Source organism: Rhopalosiphum padi, chromosome 4, assembly GCF_020882245.1.
Source record: "Rhopalosiphum padi isolate XX-2018 chromosome 4, ASM2088224v1, whole genome shotgun sequence".
Taxonomy (NCBI): Eukaryota; Metazoa; Arthropoda; class Insecta; order Hemiptera; family Aphididae; genus Rhopalosiphum; species Rhopalosiphum padi.
Window position 1 is genome coordinate 7,329,889 of NC_083600.1, and position 16,515 is coordinate 7,346,403.

Sequence of the window (16,515 nt, forward strand, 5' to 3'; positions counted from 1 at the left end):
GATATCGACGGCGTTGTTCCCGCCCGTTGTTGCCACGTTGCCGTTTCTTTCCGATAAAAGGTAATTTAGACAAAATTTCTATGACCATCAAATTATTCATATTACAATAAGGCGTCAAGGCGAGTTGGGAGGGTTGTGAATTATGATACGGTTATATTGGGGCCGAAGCTACCTTTCTTTGATAATTCTTTAAAGATACCTTTTCTCGTTTATTAGTTAATTTGTAGGAATAATAGCCAATAGGCAATAGCATTGATATTATAGTTTTTTTTTAAATTTTTTTTTTCACTATATGTTCATTAAATCGTATAGATAAAGAAATATAATACTCCTTTAACCTAAGCTTGTGATTGAGTAGAGAGTTAACAATAGTAGTAATAATAATAATAATAATAGTAATACTAGTAATAATAATAATAATAATAATAGTAATTTAAAATAGCAATATTAGAATAAAACAACAAAAAATAATAAGACTTGGATAGGTACATCTTTTTGCAAAAGAACAAATTTCTCAATAAGTATGTATAAAATAAAATATAAATAAATAAATATAAAATAAGATAAGAATAAGAATACAAAATCAGTCACATTAGACAGACCAGTTAAAGTTACAATACAATACAATAATATATAAGATATAAGATAAATAAAACAAAAAAACATCATATGAATATATAAGAGAGAAACATAGCAAGATTCAAAATTCATTCTTTAAAAATTAGTAGTTAAATTTAATAAACAAATTAGATCAAGAATAAAAATAAAAAATCATAATCACTGAAATGCGAACTCTTATTTAGGGAGTAATTAATTCTCTTTTATAAATTATACATTCTATAATCAATGGTAATAGGTACCTAGTAACTACGAACTACCTACTTAAATACCTTTTTAATACTTAATACTTTACTACTTTAGTCTCTGTGATATTTATTTACAAATTACAATAGGAAATTTATATTGTTATATGTTTCAGATTTATTAAATTGACTCACAGACGTACAAACATGACTGGGCGTCTGGGCACTACATAGGAGTAATACAATATACTTTATGGTATATTAGGAATTATTTATTGACATTGAAAACAACTTTATTTATCATAGAATTAGGCAGTGATACATTACTACTGGCACTATTTTAATGAAAAAATTGGGGTTACTAATGTTCTATTATATAATTTAATTGCTACTCAAAATTTGGGACAGTATATTATTTAAGTAAAATTATTATAGTTGGTCAATTTGGTCGATTTCAACCAAAAATCAAAATCAGGCACGTATAAAAAAAAATACGGGGGGGGGGGTACAAAATATAGCACTACAAAATGTGCCGCAACATAATTTTTCCCTTGTTACTCGAAATTATTTGGGGAGGGGGTTTGAACCCCAACCCCCCCTGTATACGCCTCTGATCAAAATATATTGATGTAGACCAGTAGTTATAATTATAAAATGTTGTCTTACAAAAACAAATGTTTGTTATAAAATATTAATCAAATTAGCTTACATGAAAACCACCACTATGGGAAATTTTCCAATTTCATATAATTTGCGTAAATATCACGGTTTAAAAGTATACTTTAACGAGTTAAACGGGTTTAGGTGGTTTTTAATCGTGATAAATATTAATATTATTTATTAATTATTATCAGTGTTTGAATAACCGCGTTATTCGTGATGAACGGTATGGCCAACCATTCGCTAATTCCGTGCCGGGGCCGATAATTTTCTCCGGCTGGTACTACCGCACTGCACGCCGCCGCAATTTAACAACAAAAATTTTCTGCGGGTTGGGCTGCATCCTGCAACCATAATAACAACGGCACGGCGCCGTCCCTCGTAAACAACGGAAAACCTCCTCGCGCGGCGTCCAACGCTCCCACCACGAAGTTTTTGAACTCTGCGCGTGCGCAGTCTACGTGCCGCGCGTCTGTGTGTGTGACTGTGTGTGTCCGCCACCGCCGCCGTCGTCGTCGTCGAGGTTCTCTATAATCCGCTGGTCCGGATAATATGACAAAAATGGCTGACGGCGTGGACATCGATCTGTACGCCGACGATTTGGAACAAGACTTCGCCCAGGTAAGATACTAATCTATTTGAACCCATCGTCAACGTTGTGCTTGTGTTAAGCGCGCACGTTTTTCATTACTGATCAACTGATCGTATCGAAAGCGCGTCTGCCTGTCGGTATCGGCGATAGATCTAGAATATTTAGCCTTTGCCAGATTTGGCCGGCAATTACTTAGAAATATTCGTCTTCCACTTGCAAACTGTTGTCTACCGTCCTTTGCATGAGATCCATGTGCGCCATCACTCTGCCGTCACTATCGTTCCACTGCTAACTCGTTAATTTGTTCACCCATTTGTCAATAGCCCAGACGTCGTGTCTAACGCGTGTGGCTATGCCAAACTCGCTGGTCGCGTACACTGTGCCATGTTGGTTGTGTCCTATAATTTCTCTTGTGTTGATGATTCAACACTTGTCATCTGTGTCATGGTCCATGGTCCCAGTAAATTCACTTAAGTAGTTTTCCCAAAACTTCCTCTTTTATGATTAATGGAAATTTATTATCACGTTCTCATCAGCATTGCACAAAATGTTTACTCAATAAGTTTAGATCAATTAAGTTCCAATTTTTTAAATATATGAATAACAACTATAGGTTTTACTACCATGTAACTTAATTATGAAAATCTTAATTATTATAATCTCACCTATTATGCTACTGAATTATTTTTCAAGTTGTTTAAAGCACAATGTAATCACTATTAAGTATTTGATAAATAATAGAAATGAAGAATGTTGATTATAGGTATATCTTTTTTTTTTTTTGTTTTTTAGACAAATAATTACTTTATATTATTACAAAATTTAAATTGTTATATTTCATTCTTTATAGAATCTCTTTTATTAGTCTTGACATAACTGAAATCTGTATTAATACAAAGGTATTATAATAATAATAATTATAATGAAAAAACATTGTTTTCAGTATTTTGATAGTATTTGTGTAGATACTGTGCATATTGTACAATTTTCTAAAAAAGAAAATAAAAATAAATATTTATAACTACCTATTTTTTTTTATTTAAGTATAATAAAAATACAGTAACCTGTCTGGGTTTAATCAAATAATCCAAGTCAAAGAAGAATATAGTTTTTATTCTGAAATAGCCACGTATAGGTTGACAATTTGACATGTTGAATACAATTGAACAAATAATTTGTTGTTTCATGTTTTCTAATAGGTGTGAAAAATATAGTAATTTAGTAACTTTTTTTTGAAATGTAGATACTACCTATTTAAAGTTAGTTTAAATAAAAATAATTTTCCACATTTAATTTATATGTTTATATCTAAGTTTGAAATAACTTTAAGCTATTTATCATATCATATTATATTAGGTGTTAAATACATTTATGCTATCTATTTGGACTGGTCTATTGACTTAGTATTAGTTAGTTTTTAACAATATTATTATTATTATTAGTTATAATATTTTGTAAATTCATAACATTATTATATATTGTTATTTATTGTAATTTGTTATTTTAGGAGGATTTTGCTGGAAATGATAATGTAGATTTGTATGATGATGTCATATCGGGGACAAACGATAGTGCTCAGACAAGACAACCAGTTGATAGACCTCCCAGTGCGAATAACCAAAATAGCACACCATTAGTCACAAATGGTTCGTCTACTAATAGCTCCGCTAATAATAATTCAACTACAGGACGCCGATATCAATTATACATTGGTAATTTAACATGGGTAAGTGAAATAAGTTTATTTATTTGTCATTAATCCATTTTGGTTTGTGTTTTATAATTAATTAATTTTTTTTATTTATGTATGAATGCAATTTATAGTGGACAACTGATCAAGATATAACGGACAGTGTTACAAGCATAGGTGTCTCAGATTTCATTGAGGTTAAATTTTTTGAAAATCGAGGAAATGGCCAATCAAAAGGTTTTTGTGTTGTTACATTGGGCTCAGAGCATAGTTTACGGATGGTTATGGATAGATTACCAAAAAAAGAGCTACATGGACAATCACCCGTTGTCACTTTTCCAACTAAACAAGCTCTTTTACAGGTAATAATTATTTTAAATATTAGTCTATTTAATGGATGAAAATAATATTTATATATTTTTATTGATTTAGTTTGAATCGCAATCCAAAACTCGACCACTGCCTCCACCCAACAATCAGAATATGCCTTCTATGGGTGGTATGTCTAGAACACCTGGTCAAGTTATGCAGCAACCTATGCGTGGGGGTCCTATGATGCCACAACAACCTATGATGCAACAGCAAGGAATGAGAAACAGAATGCCAATGCAAGGTATGCAACAACCCCCACAAGGCATGCAGCCACCGATGGGAATGACTAATGGACATCGAATGCCATTGCAATCAGGAGGCCCTATGGGTCCCCACCAACAAGGTCCTCCTCCTCCTGGTTACCAAAACCAGTGGAATGGACTTAACCAACAAATGGGTAATTATTTAATAGAAAAATTATATTTTATTAATTTATATTATTTTTCAACTTTTTAACTATCTGAAACCATTTAGGTCCTCCAAGACCAGGGATGCAACCTCAAGGACCAGTGGGTCAGCCTAGGGGACCACCTCCAGGAATGGTAATTATCATTAATTTTCTTATTTATTTTTTAATTTATATTTATTTGTACTTTTTGTAGTTTCCACCGGGTCAAGGTCCACCACGAATGGGTCCACCACAGGGTCCTCAGGGTCCACCGGGACCTGGGGGTCCACGTGGTGATTGGAATCGTCCTCCTGGAATGGCACCCCATCAAATGGCTCCACCAGGCTCTGGTTTCCCCCCACATCAACAAGGTCCACCAATGCAAGGTCCTCCGCCTGGTCAAGGTAAGTTTTTTATAATTCTCATGTATAAGTATTCTGTTATTACCTATAATATACCTATATATATAATATAAACATTTTTCATTAAATTGTAATGTTAATTTTAGGACCTGTTCAAATGATGCCAGGTGGCCCTGGTCAAGCACCAGCACCACACGTGAATCCGGCATTCTTCCAACAGCCCAGTGGTGCACCTCAGGGACCTCCAGGTCATCCAGGATATGGTCCTCCTAATGGACCTTCTTCTCGACCTTACATGAATAATGATATGGGAATGTCTGAACAAGAATTGGAAGAAATCATGAGTAGAAATAGAACTGTTTCTAGTTCTGCTATCGCTCGAGCTGTAGCTGATGCTGCTGCTGGTGAATTCTCAAATGCTATTGAAACTTTGGTTACAGCAATATCATTAATAAAACAATCTAAGGTTGCTAGTGATGAACGCTGTAAAATATTAGTGAGTTCTTTGCACGATACATTACATGGAATTGAAAGCAAGAGTTATAGTTCAAGAAGAGGTAACTATTAAGAAATTAAACATTTTTAGTAGATAGATTCTATTGTTAATTTATTTTTATTCAGAGAGGTCTAGATCACCTCGTGACAGATTGCATAGAAGATCGAGGCGTGAGCGCACTAGATCTCGTGAACGTGACTATAGAGACAGAAGTCGTGAACGTGATCGTGATAGGGAAAGAGATCGTGACAAGTATGTTGTAGTTTTTTTTTTGTATTATTCAGTTACAACAAGTCTATAGCTTTTTATTATTTTAAATTAACTATAAGTATGTGGTCTAAATTCAGCCTTGTTTTAAATAATAATTTCAAGATAATCTAGATTATTATTTTTGTTAATACAAGAATAATGAATATTGAAAATCTCTATCATCCTCTAAATAAAGGCTATATATAAAAAAAATATTAAGTTGCCATAACATAGATGTGTTAACAGGTACGTTGACCGTTATTATACATCAGAACGAGACGGTGACAGGGATAGGGAAAGAGAAAGGGATCGCGAATACAGAGAGAGAAGTCGGGAAGACAGGTAAGATTCTTGAATCATTTTTAAAATTCATGAAAAATTCTTCTTGGAAGTATTTGTGCTTCTAAAGTATCCATACTTGTTGAGGGTAAAGTTTATTGTTTAACAGTTCTGTAAAAGCAAGCGGCCGAAATAGGAAAATCACTCCGCCCGACGTAACCGAGTCTGTTCCTGTATCCTCTAAATCCAGGTAATATCACTCAATCTTCATTTCCTTTCATCAAGTTTCCTAAAAATAATAAAAAAAAAATTGATAATAATAATAATAAATATTCTATAGACTTGTTTGTGAATCATACTTTGTATGTTGTTACATTTTTCAAATTGTTTATTATTTTAGGTATTATGATGATCGTTATCGAGAACGCGAACGCGATAGAGATAGAGAACGTGATCGGGAACGTGAACGTGAACGAGAACCAACCTCAAGTAGGAGAGCAGTAGATGCAGACAGAGATATTGAACGTGATCGGGATCGTAGAGAAGACCGAGCTGAATCTTCGCATCGTAGTTCTAGACATTAATACATCTGTGGTAAGTATTTTTTTATTGTAAGTATTGTAAACTAGACAACTGATGTTTTATTTAGATTGTTAAATTTTAGTATAGATAATACAAATTTCACAATCCTTTTTTTTTTAAATTTTCGTTAGTTTATTTTTAGTTTTTAATTTAATTTTAGTTTTTGTTTTGTTTGATGGTCTTTCCTTAATTCATACATACAATTATGTTAATGTTTATAAATTTACAAAAAAAGAGAAACTAATAGTATTAAGCAAAGGCTGATTCAATATTCTTATTATACATTTCAATAATGATTGAATATAGCCTTGTTAACCAATTGCTGTGATAAATGAGCTGTGATAAAAATAACATATTTAATATGTAACATTAAATACAATTTTGTATTTAATAATAGTGTATCTGTGAAAAATAATTTTTGTATTAGGAATTTGTGTTACTTTTAATAAAACACAAGTGAATTATAGGTATATTTAAGAATTTTTGCATGCATTTTTGTTAAACTTAAATCAGCATAGAATAAGATTTATACATACATAAGTGTTTACTTTTAAAAATGATAGTACAAATATGATACACATTTTAATTTAAAATATGCTTGTGTGCATTTATTATTTATTACATTATGTTTTTATCATTATTTTTTACAAAAAATATTTTTAACTTGACTGATGGATATTACAAAGGGTGTAATTTGGTATTTATATAATTTTTTTTTGTCTAGTTTTATAATTTATAATTTTCTACATAACTTTGTTCTTTGAGTTTCTATTATGTGCTACCTACCCACATTAGGTTTTTAAAAGCTTCGTTTATGTTATAATTGCTTAGTTTAAATTGTATTTGTTACAATTGGTTAACATATTTAGCATATATTTATAAAACTGACTGTATAAAAATACATGGTAAACGAAGCTTTTTATGTATTATATTTTTCTATTATTAAATCAACATTTTTATGATTTATTTTTCTTTACAAGTGTTAAGTGCATAGTGAAGTATTTAATTTTGTATTGAATGTTTCAAAATTTAAAAATATATTTTGATTGTTAATTCTAAGAATTACATTTATTTGATAACGGTTTTAGGCATTTACAATATTATTATTTCTGTCATCAAACGTTTTTCGATGTTTAAAAAAGTTCAGTCCATAATAAGTTCTCAATTTTTCATTCATACAATAATTTAATAAATATGTATAAAAATTATTTTATGTACATAATCTCATGTGAATAATACCTATTATTTTTGTTACTAGTCAATATATAAATGTAAGAAACCTAATTTTTTTTTTTTTTGTCAGATTACCTTTATTTATACAATTGATAATATATTGGTAATGAATTATTTTGAAATTGAAAGATTTTCTATCCATATTAGTTTTCAGACTACGTATTAGAAAATGTATTTAGGGAAACTTAGAAAAGAGTTAATTTATTATAATGTAATATTTTGATGTATCTTTAGAGGTATTGGCAAGGACTAAAATCTTGTACATATAATCTGTCGCAGCTGCAAAAAAACTTTATATTTTTATTAAATTAAGATATTTTAATTAATGGTTATCTAATTGCTTTTATTATATATTTGATTTAATTGTTAACTATTGCTCCAACTGCTAAAGTTAACTGATTGTGTTTAGGTAATAAAAAACAATTTTTATTCTGTTGAGATATAAAATATAAGGTATTACTATTTATTTTATATTTATCACTAAGTGGAATTGTCTTAGTTAATAATTAAAACAAATCAAACAGAAACAAGTATTTTAATTATTATTATGTATATTACTCATGACTTACAAGGGGAAGATTGCTGGTATTTTTTGGCCCAGACAATATATCTGAGCAGCTCACAATAGTCATTTTTTTTTAACTAAAATAAAAATGTTTTTTGGTGCTTATGTACCAACAATTATTCTATTTTATTCTATTGGACTGTTAACTTTTAATAATAATGTTATAAATTAATTTAAAACTTGTTATTTTATATTAAGTACAGAAATGCACTATAATAATTAACATTATTATAATAAATTTATTAATATGATTATTTCAAAGAATTTACTAATGAGACATTAAAATATCTGATGCTTAATAACTGAGCTTCCTGTGAAACAATTGATTTTTTAAATTTTAATTGTTTGATAACTATCAGAATTTATATTGTAATTTTTTTATTAGAAACAATAGACTGAAGATTTTGCTTATCTTAATATAATGAATTTTATAGGCGAGTTTTGCCTAATTTTAATAAATAAATAACTAAGCAAGTGCAACATAATCAACACTAGCAATTAAAATAATGTTGTAAAGCATTAAATGTTTTGAAGGAAGTATTAGAAGATACTTCTATTTAAATGTTGATTGTGGATATCCATCAATAGAAAGCTTATTATTGATTGATACAATACTTCATAAAAGCAAACTACTTATCATACTTAGAACTTTATGTGCAAGAGTTTATATCAATATCAACAATATTTTATTGGTTACCTTTATTGTCATCAAAATTACACAGTGAAACTTCTATATAAGTCATCAAAGTGATGACCAGAAGTATTGACAACTGTTTAAAGGTGGTAGTTCTATAGAGGTAATTGTTATCAGAAGTAGATTATTTCCAAATGATCGCTTTTATAGAGTACATGAACATTTTAAAAATTGTGCCCTATTTTATCAAGTGACACAAAACCATTCATATCATATATTATCATAATATTTGCAGATTAGGTTTTATGGTTTTTATTTCATCTTAACCGTTGGATTTTTACAATTTAAGTATTAGACAGTATTAGTATTTATTTTTTTAAGACTAGTAGCTTAAGTTTTTCTTTTGTTAAAATTAATCTGTAATAACAAGTGACAAGTGTGCTCACTTTTTTTCCTCATAAAATTCTTACAATACGAGTTTTTTTTCATATTAGTTAGATATTTTTTGTCTATTGTTTAATCTTTATAGCATAAACATGCAAACTCTTTCAATTGATAAGAAACACCAATGATACATGATAAAATACTCAAATTTGTTGTTTTGGTTGCATATTTGTATTAGTTTAATAAGTAACTGCTTTAAATAATTAAAAATAAGTTAACATTTTTCTATTTTGGAAATAATGATGTATTGGGATTGTTAAGAAATATCCGCTATATTGAGGCAGTAAAGTATTTTTCATATAACTTCTTTGTTGGGACAAAAAAAAAAAAATACCATTCTAGTTTACAGTTAATGAATGTTTTACTGTAATTGTCAATGTATTTTTGAATCAAGTAATAGTTTTCTAATTTTATTCCATTTTAAAGCTAAATTTAAAATTTTTCTCTAAGTTTTAGACAGTGCAAATAAATAATTTTTGGGAAATCTATTTTAAAAGTCTAAATGAGTATTTGATAAACATGCTAAATCTAAATATATTTGGTTATTTTTATAAATTTGTTTACATACTTTCAAGTTTCTACAACTATTCATCACAGTATTATATTTTCTACAATAAATTGTTTAAATGAATCAACAGTATGAATTCATCTTTGATTTATTTTGTCAATTTGGTAGTAGTTACATTATATTATAGTTGTATTTATAAAATGTAAAACAATTGCTTATCAGAAACTATTAATGAAATAGCCAACATAACATCTGACTCATCAGATGGTTTTTAATTACTTACTTTAATTAATTTAAATGTTTTTAGTTTTTGAATTAATTAAAATAATTTTTATGGTGTTTAATAAGTTCTCAAACTTTTTTCATCCACTGCCCACTTTGAAAATCAAAAATTATCCAGCGCCCCTAAAAATGTTTAAGCTTACTATCTGTAGTGTATTTTAAAACCAGTAGTTGTCATGTCAAAGCCTATGACAGACGTAAAATCAATTATGAGGACATGTAGTAAGAATTTAATTTTAGTTTGAAGTTTAAAAGTACATAATACTTTTAATCAGTATTGCCCCTCTATTCTGTTTCAATGTCACCAACATTTCTTAGGGTCTTATACCGACTCCCCCCTGAAGACTATCAATGCCCACGGGGTGCGCTATCGCCCACTTAGAGAATGACTAATGTATACAGATCATGGTCCAATATGTGGTAATTACTTAATGTACTCAAACTATTGGATTGAGTGTTACTATGGTCAAATTTTTAATATTTATTAATGATTTTTGGTCTTAATAATATTTATTATTATTTTTAGTTAAATTCAAATTTACATACTTCATGAGTGTGATTATTCTGATTATTTAAATTAAAAATATTAAATAGGTAAGACAGTTTCCCAGAGAATATGCTATGAAAATTAGTATTTTTTAATTTAGATTTGTAAAAACATTATTAAAAGCAATTTTTTAAAAATGTATTTTCAATACAAGTAGAAATTATTTTAGTTATAAATTTTTTGATAAAGAAATAATAATTATAAGAAAAATAAAAACTGTGATATTGCACAATATTTTATCGTGAATATTTTTATGCTTGTTTATTTTATGGCTTTTGTTTTTTCTGAACCTAGAATTGCTTATAATTTGGGAAGTAAAAAATGATTATTGAAGGTGTGTGAATTATTTGTACAGAAAATAAGTTGGTTACCACTGTTGATGTCTATATAAGTATCGATTCATCATTCATTTAAGTAAACCAACATTAAAGTTTTTAATATATATTTATGTCAAATGATACTTTTTACGACAATTTTGAAATATGTTGAATAATATATATGGGTATATTTTAAAGACTAGTTGTTAAGTTAACTATTTACAATTTTAATTTTAAGTATATTATTTAAATAGCTTTAGAAGTAGTATTTGTATTTTAAACCAATTGTATTTTTACAATCATATTAATAAATATAATTCACTAAATTAGCTAAGTCTTAAATTGTATTCTCTACCATATTACTTAAATATTGTTAATATAAACCGTTATCTTTTATATTTAAGCTCATTTGAGTATTTAATAATGAATAGTTAAAAAAGTAAGAAGATATTGGTGCATTAGTACCTAGATTTCTTTTAAGTTACTATTCAGTAATACAATATTTAACTAACACTATTTACTACTAACCTTAAAGATGGAAATAAATAATTCTCAACAGAGATGAAGCAAATCTCTTAAGATAAAACAAAAATATATCTATGTATTTAATGTTTGGTTTTGCATTACTATATAATATATTGGTAAAATGGAAAAGCACATTTGCACATCATCATATATATTATAATAAAATACAAAATAAATTTTATTAATATTTGATAAATGGAAATATGTATTTATTACTTTTAAATTAAGTATTAATTGCCATTAAATTTATATATACTTAATACTACAAATTTAAATCTGATATTTATGTTTTGTTATAATACATAATGTAAATCATTGAACTTTTTTTAAACATAAATTGAATAATTCACATATTAAATATAATTTATCTTTTCCCAGAATAAAAAAAAAATGAGATGTGATTTTATAATAATTAATTATGATAGCAATTTAATGAAATGCACAAGATATTTGAATAATAGTTTAAGTTAGTGTTTAAGAGTGAGACCATCTGTGCGCGTTTGCTGTCTGCCTAGAAAAAATCGATCAATCATTAAGCAGCCGATTAAAATGACCATCATCAACAATAACTACTGTGAAAATTCATCAATGCATTGTTTTTAATTTGTTTACAGGCGCCGCTGATCCATCCATTTATATTATATAAATACAAGTTTGCGCAAGACTGTATCTTTGAAATTTATGTATCCATTTTGTAGATTGTACAAATATCATGGGACATATTTAATAATGTATTTTTAAGATATCAATCTTTTATTTTTATTTATGTGCGGGTGTTTTAAAAAACATAATATTAATAATAATGATAAACATTTTAATGTAATCTTTTTTTCTCTAGTTTTCAGTTTTAAAATTTTTTACTTAAAATGTGTCGTTATTCTGTCTGTATCACACCTTAATTGTACCTATAATTGTTATGATTGATATTTAATAATAGTGCATTGCGACAGCTTATGACATCTGGATCTTGGAACTCAACACATTTTAGACTAGATTATTTAGGTACCTAATTTTTGTATTACACATTATTACATAATTATATATTATAATTTTTTTTTTATGCTTAAATCATTCTTAAGCATTTTCTTTTATAATGATAATATTTAAAATATTTATCATACAAAATCTATTTAATACATTTAGTCTAATAATAAAACATATGTATTAGATTTAAGGTGAATTTTTATTTTTTCATTTTCTGCCCTTTACGTCATTATTGTCTCATCTGTATATATATATATTTTTTTTTTTTTTGACTTGTACTGTTTTGTCAAGACCCCCTATACCCATATTTAAAAAAAAAACAAATTAAAACGTGTTTTAAAATTTTATTACTTTTATTTGTTTTAATGAAATATAATTGTAATCATTGTGTATGTAGGTCTAAATTATTATTTTTTTATTATATGATTTCTGATTTTAAACAGTAATAAAAAATGAGTTAAAGCGAATTGGTTACAACTGTTTGTCGTGTAACTTTGTAAGTAAATGTATATCATAGTTGAAGAATTAGTCGTGGCATTATATTTATCGTAGACTTGTCTACAACTGCTGCTCAGTTCTAACTGTTCAGAGTACGATGTTCTTAACGTTGGAAATTATGATCAACGATTTATTACTGTTGTATGAAAGAAAACTAATTTATTATAACTAAAATTTGTCCACTTAGTAAATTAATTTTTCCACAATATTGTTTGGCGAATTGTAGGTATATTATTTATTTAATTTCAATAGAGTACTATTGTTTTTGAGTTATTTGGTCTAGCGAGTAGAAGATCGATGTGTAGTGTGCCAAGCAGTCGTGTCGATGAAATATGTAAAATATGTGTATGTATGTAGCAGTTGTTTTGGATATCCTTAATAGTCGCGTGCTAAGTGACTGGTGTAAATGTCGCGTCCAAAGATGTTATACATTGTTCGTGAGATCCGATTGGCCCGGTCACTGATAAAGTGTAATCCGCTGATAACGTTCACAAATATACATATATACAACTATAAATGCATAGGAAGTTGTGGCATACAGCACAATGCATTATTATTATTAATATTATTGTCATTTGTCGCGGCTTTGATAAATTACACGTAAGTTCGACGATCGGTGTGCACGCGCTACGCATGTCGCATGTTGAAGTTCAGTATAACATCGTTAGAGCCGTGCGTAGGACGAAAATGTGAAAAAATCTAAAAAAAAAGAAAAGAAAAACGATTATAATATCGTGAATATTTTTCAAATTTTTTGTTCGCTCAGCCGTGTACTATCGGTGTCTTGCCAATACCATGAAATAGCGCGTGCCACCCCGTGTTTGCGGTGCACATAATACGTATTATTGATATATTGTTTCCTAAATAATATTGTAAAATGTCTGGTTAGTGAAACGTTATTTATTTGTCTTGTTACGAGTTAAGCGATTGATTGATGCAGTATAGTGAAACTATGTTTTTAGGCCGCAATAATAGGAGACCACCGCTGAAGGTTCAGATACCCGATGGGCCGGCTGTTGTGTAAGCACATAAACATGATTAATAATTATTTTATACTTAATTATTTCATTATTATTTTATTATACATTTTCCTTGTTTCATGGTTGTCTGTCAAATGCGATTTGACCATTTTGTTTTCTTCCCTATAGTAACCTGCCTCGAAACCTGGATAAGCGCACCACTATCACGATTGGTGACCAGGAAACCACAGTCGAAGCGAGTGACCTGCAGAAAATTTGTGATCTCGGACGTGGTGCCTATGGTATTGTGGAAAAAATGCGGCACATACCTTCTGGCACGATCATGGCGGTCAAGGTGAGTGTACTGAGGGCTATATATTTGATATGCCATATTACTCATATTCAATGAACAAAGTAAGTACTGTTTTTTTTTTATCTTACCAGAGGATAGCAGCTACAGTAAACACCCAAGAGCAGAAACGATTATTAATGGATCTGGATATATCCATGCGGTCGTCAGCTTGTCCACATACAGTGCAGTTTTATGGGGCACTATTCATGGAGGGTGATGTATGGATATGCATGGAAGTAATGGACACTTCACTGGACAAGTTCTATGCTAAAGTGTACAAGTTTGGACGAAAGATTCCTGAACAAATTCTTGGACCTATCACTGTAGCGGTAATGATTTTTTTATTAAATTTTACAGTAATGATGATACAAGTTAGGTTATTATGATACAGTTTGAAAGTGACAAAAAAAAAAAAAAAAATTATTAAAATATGTTCTGTATGTATTTGTTATTTCCATAAATATAATTGACTAAAATCAAAACTAATTATATTAATTTAATTATAGTTATAAGTCTTTATCTTTGTTTTAAAATGTTAAATTCATCATGATAATTATTAAAAATTTAATTCATACTTTTTCACATTATTCATTTAGTATTTTTAAGCAATAAATGTATTTATGTTTTAAATAATTTATTGATTTTTGTAGGTTGTTAGTGCTCTTCACTATCTACATTCTCAATTGAAAGTTATACATCGTGATGTCAAACCATCAAACATTTTAATTAACCGTAATGGCAATGTAAAAATGTGTGATTTTGGTATATCTGGATATCTTGTTGATTCTGTGGCCAAGACTATTGATGCAGGATGTAAACCGTACATGGCGGTAATTACATTTATTGCTTTATGAATAAATATATAGTCCCTTGACTTATAATTTCATTTTTTATGCATAGCCTGAACGGATAGATCCCACTGGAAATCCATCAAATTATGATATACGAAGTGATATATGGAGCTTAGGAATATCTCTTGTAGAACTTGCCACTGGTAAGTTTCCATATGACACGTGGGGAACTCCTTTTGAGCAACTCAAACAAGTGGTAAAAGATGAACCACCAAGGCTGTCTACTGGTATGTTCACATCATACTTTGAGGATTTCATTTGTCAATGGTAAGTTTTGCTGATAATTTATTATTCATTGTAATAATTGTACATTTGTTGAATTTGATTGGTTTTAAATAATATGTTTTCATGTGTAAATTTTTTCAGTTTACAGAAAGATTTTCGAAGCCGACCAAATTACTCTCAACTACTTGCCCATCCATTTTGTCTTGCTCACCAACAACCGCAGACAGCTTTAGTCGCATCATTTGTGTCTGAAATTTTAGACTTGCCTGATTTGCCTGTGTCAGGCTAAATTATCAGCAATTAATTCACTAACAATAATATATTTATAACAATATTTGTAATATTGTGTATAAACTATAAATCAATTTAAGTTTATTTTACATAATAATTACAATATTATTAACATCTTTTATATTGGTAAATTTATTTTTACCAATAAGTCATAAGAAATAATATAATGTCGAAGATAGTTTACTAAAGTATTTTTAATTATTATTTGTATGATATTAGTTGTAACGAATGATTTGTGTTTTAGAAGATCTTGGTTTATAGATTTTTGTTTCTCGTATTTTTTTTTTTTATATAATTGCATCAATTCTTAAAATGTAAGGATTACCCGACTAATATTTTTAGTACTTAGCACATTGCTATCTAACTGTTAGTTTTGTTTTTATGTTCCATAGTGTTTTCATGTGATAATGTTAAAAAAGCGAATCAAAAATCTGTACCTGTTTATATTTTACCATATTAGTGCAATATATCTGCTCTCGCATATTATATCTTTGAACTTTTTTTTAATTTAATAGCTATTACTGTAACAAATTTAATATATTTAATTGTCACAAAATATGTTAAATACATATACTAGCCATAACCAGAGCTCACTGACTGAAAGGAACCCTACCATCTTTACTCTCAAGGTATTTTAAATTTATTAATTTAACAGTGACAAATGCTGTTCTGACGTATGTACATGTTCATTTATCATAATATATTATAGTATTACATATTTATCCGAAGATTAAATATTAAAAAAAAAAAGGGTTTTACTTTATTAATAAATTCTTATTTTATTTACAATTAATTAATAGTACACAAATTATTATTTATTTATTACA

At 28.5% G+C, this 16,515-nt stretch overlaps 2 protein-coding genes across 7 annotated transcripts; both read left to right on the top strand.

The window, feature by feature from the left end:
- Positions 1-1,888: 1,888 nt before the first annotated feature.
- Positions 1,889-12,702, top strand: LOC132930838 (cleavage and polyadenylation specificity factor subunit 6-like). Of its 5 annotated transcripts, none has more exons than XM_060996910.1 (12): positions 1,889-2,084; positions 3,563-3,781; positions 3,880-4,107; positions 4,178-4,514; positions 4,592-4,659; positions 4,720-4,909; positions 5,014-5,424; positions 5,489-5,615; positions 5,847-5,954; positions 6,061-6,141; positions 6,292-6,485; positions 12,143-12,702. In XM_060996910.1, the coding sequence occupies exons 1-11, from the start codon at positions 2,016-2,018 to the stop codon at positions 6,473-6,475; spliced, it is 2,022 nt and encodes a 673-aa protein (XP_060852893.1). In that variant the 5' UTR covers positions 1,889-2,015; the 3' UTR covers positions 6,476-6,485; positions 12,143-12,702. The 5 variants fall into 5 exon arrangements, with proteins under 5 accessions (XP_060852893.1, XP_060852895.1, XP_060852894.1 ...); XM_060996911.1 differs by having other exon boundaries at positions 1,895-2,084; positions 5,859-5,954; XM_060996912.1 differs by lacking the exon at positions 6,061-6,141.
- An 821-nt stretch (positions 12,703-13,523) lies between these two features.
- Positions 13,524-16,174, top strand: LOC132930841 (dual specificity mitogen-activated protein kinase kinase 6). 2 transcript variants are annotated; one of them, XM_060996920.1, is made up of 7 exons: positions 13,524-13,894; positions 13,973-14,030; positions 14,159-14,324; positions 14,414-14,650; positions 14,972-15,151; positions 15,222-15,439; positions 15,539-16,174. In XM_060996920.1, exons 1-7 carry the CDS (start codon positions 13,888-13,890, stop codon positions 15,684-15,686), a joined length of 1,014 nt encoding a protein of 337 aa, XP_060852903.1. In that variant the 5' UTR covers positions 13,524-13,887; the 3' UTR covers positions 15,687-16,174. The 2 variants fall into 2 exon arrangements, with proteins under 2 accessions (XP_060852903.1, XP_060852902.1); XM_060996919.1 differs by lacking the exon at positions 13,524-13,894 and having other exon boundaries at positions 13,945-14,030.
- The last annotated feature ends 341 nt before the right edge of the window (positions 16,175-16,515 follow it).

Bases quoted from the DNA above. Each gene is read 5' to 3' on its own strand.
- LOC132930838 (XM_060996910.1), top strand. From the start codon at position 2,016: ATGACAAAAATGGCTGACGGCGTGGACATCGATCTGTACGCCGACGAT. The intron at 3,782-3,879 runs GTAAGTGAAATA...TGCAATTTATAG, and splicing joins ACATTGGTAATTTAACATGG to TGGACAACTGATCAAGATAT. The intron at 4,515-4,591 runs GTAATTATTTAA...GAAACCATTTAG, and splicing joins TGGACTTAACCAACAAATGG to GTCCTCCAAGACCAGGGATG.
- LOC132930841 (XM_060996919.1), top strand. From the start codon at position 13,945: ATGCAGTATAGTGAAACTATGTTTTTAGGCCGCAATAATAGGAGACCA. The intron at 14,031-14,158 runs GTAAGCACATAA...TCTTCCCTATAG, and splicing joins CCCGATGGGCCGGCTGTTGT to TAACCTGCCTCGAAACCTGG. The intron at 15,440-15,538 runs GTAAGTTTTGCT...AAATTTTTTCAG, and splicing joins GAGGATTTCATTTGTCAATG to TTTACAGAAAGATTTTCGAA.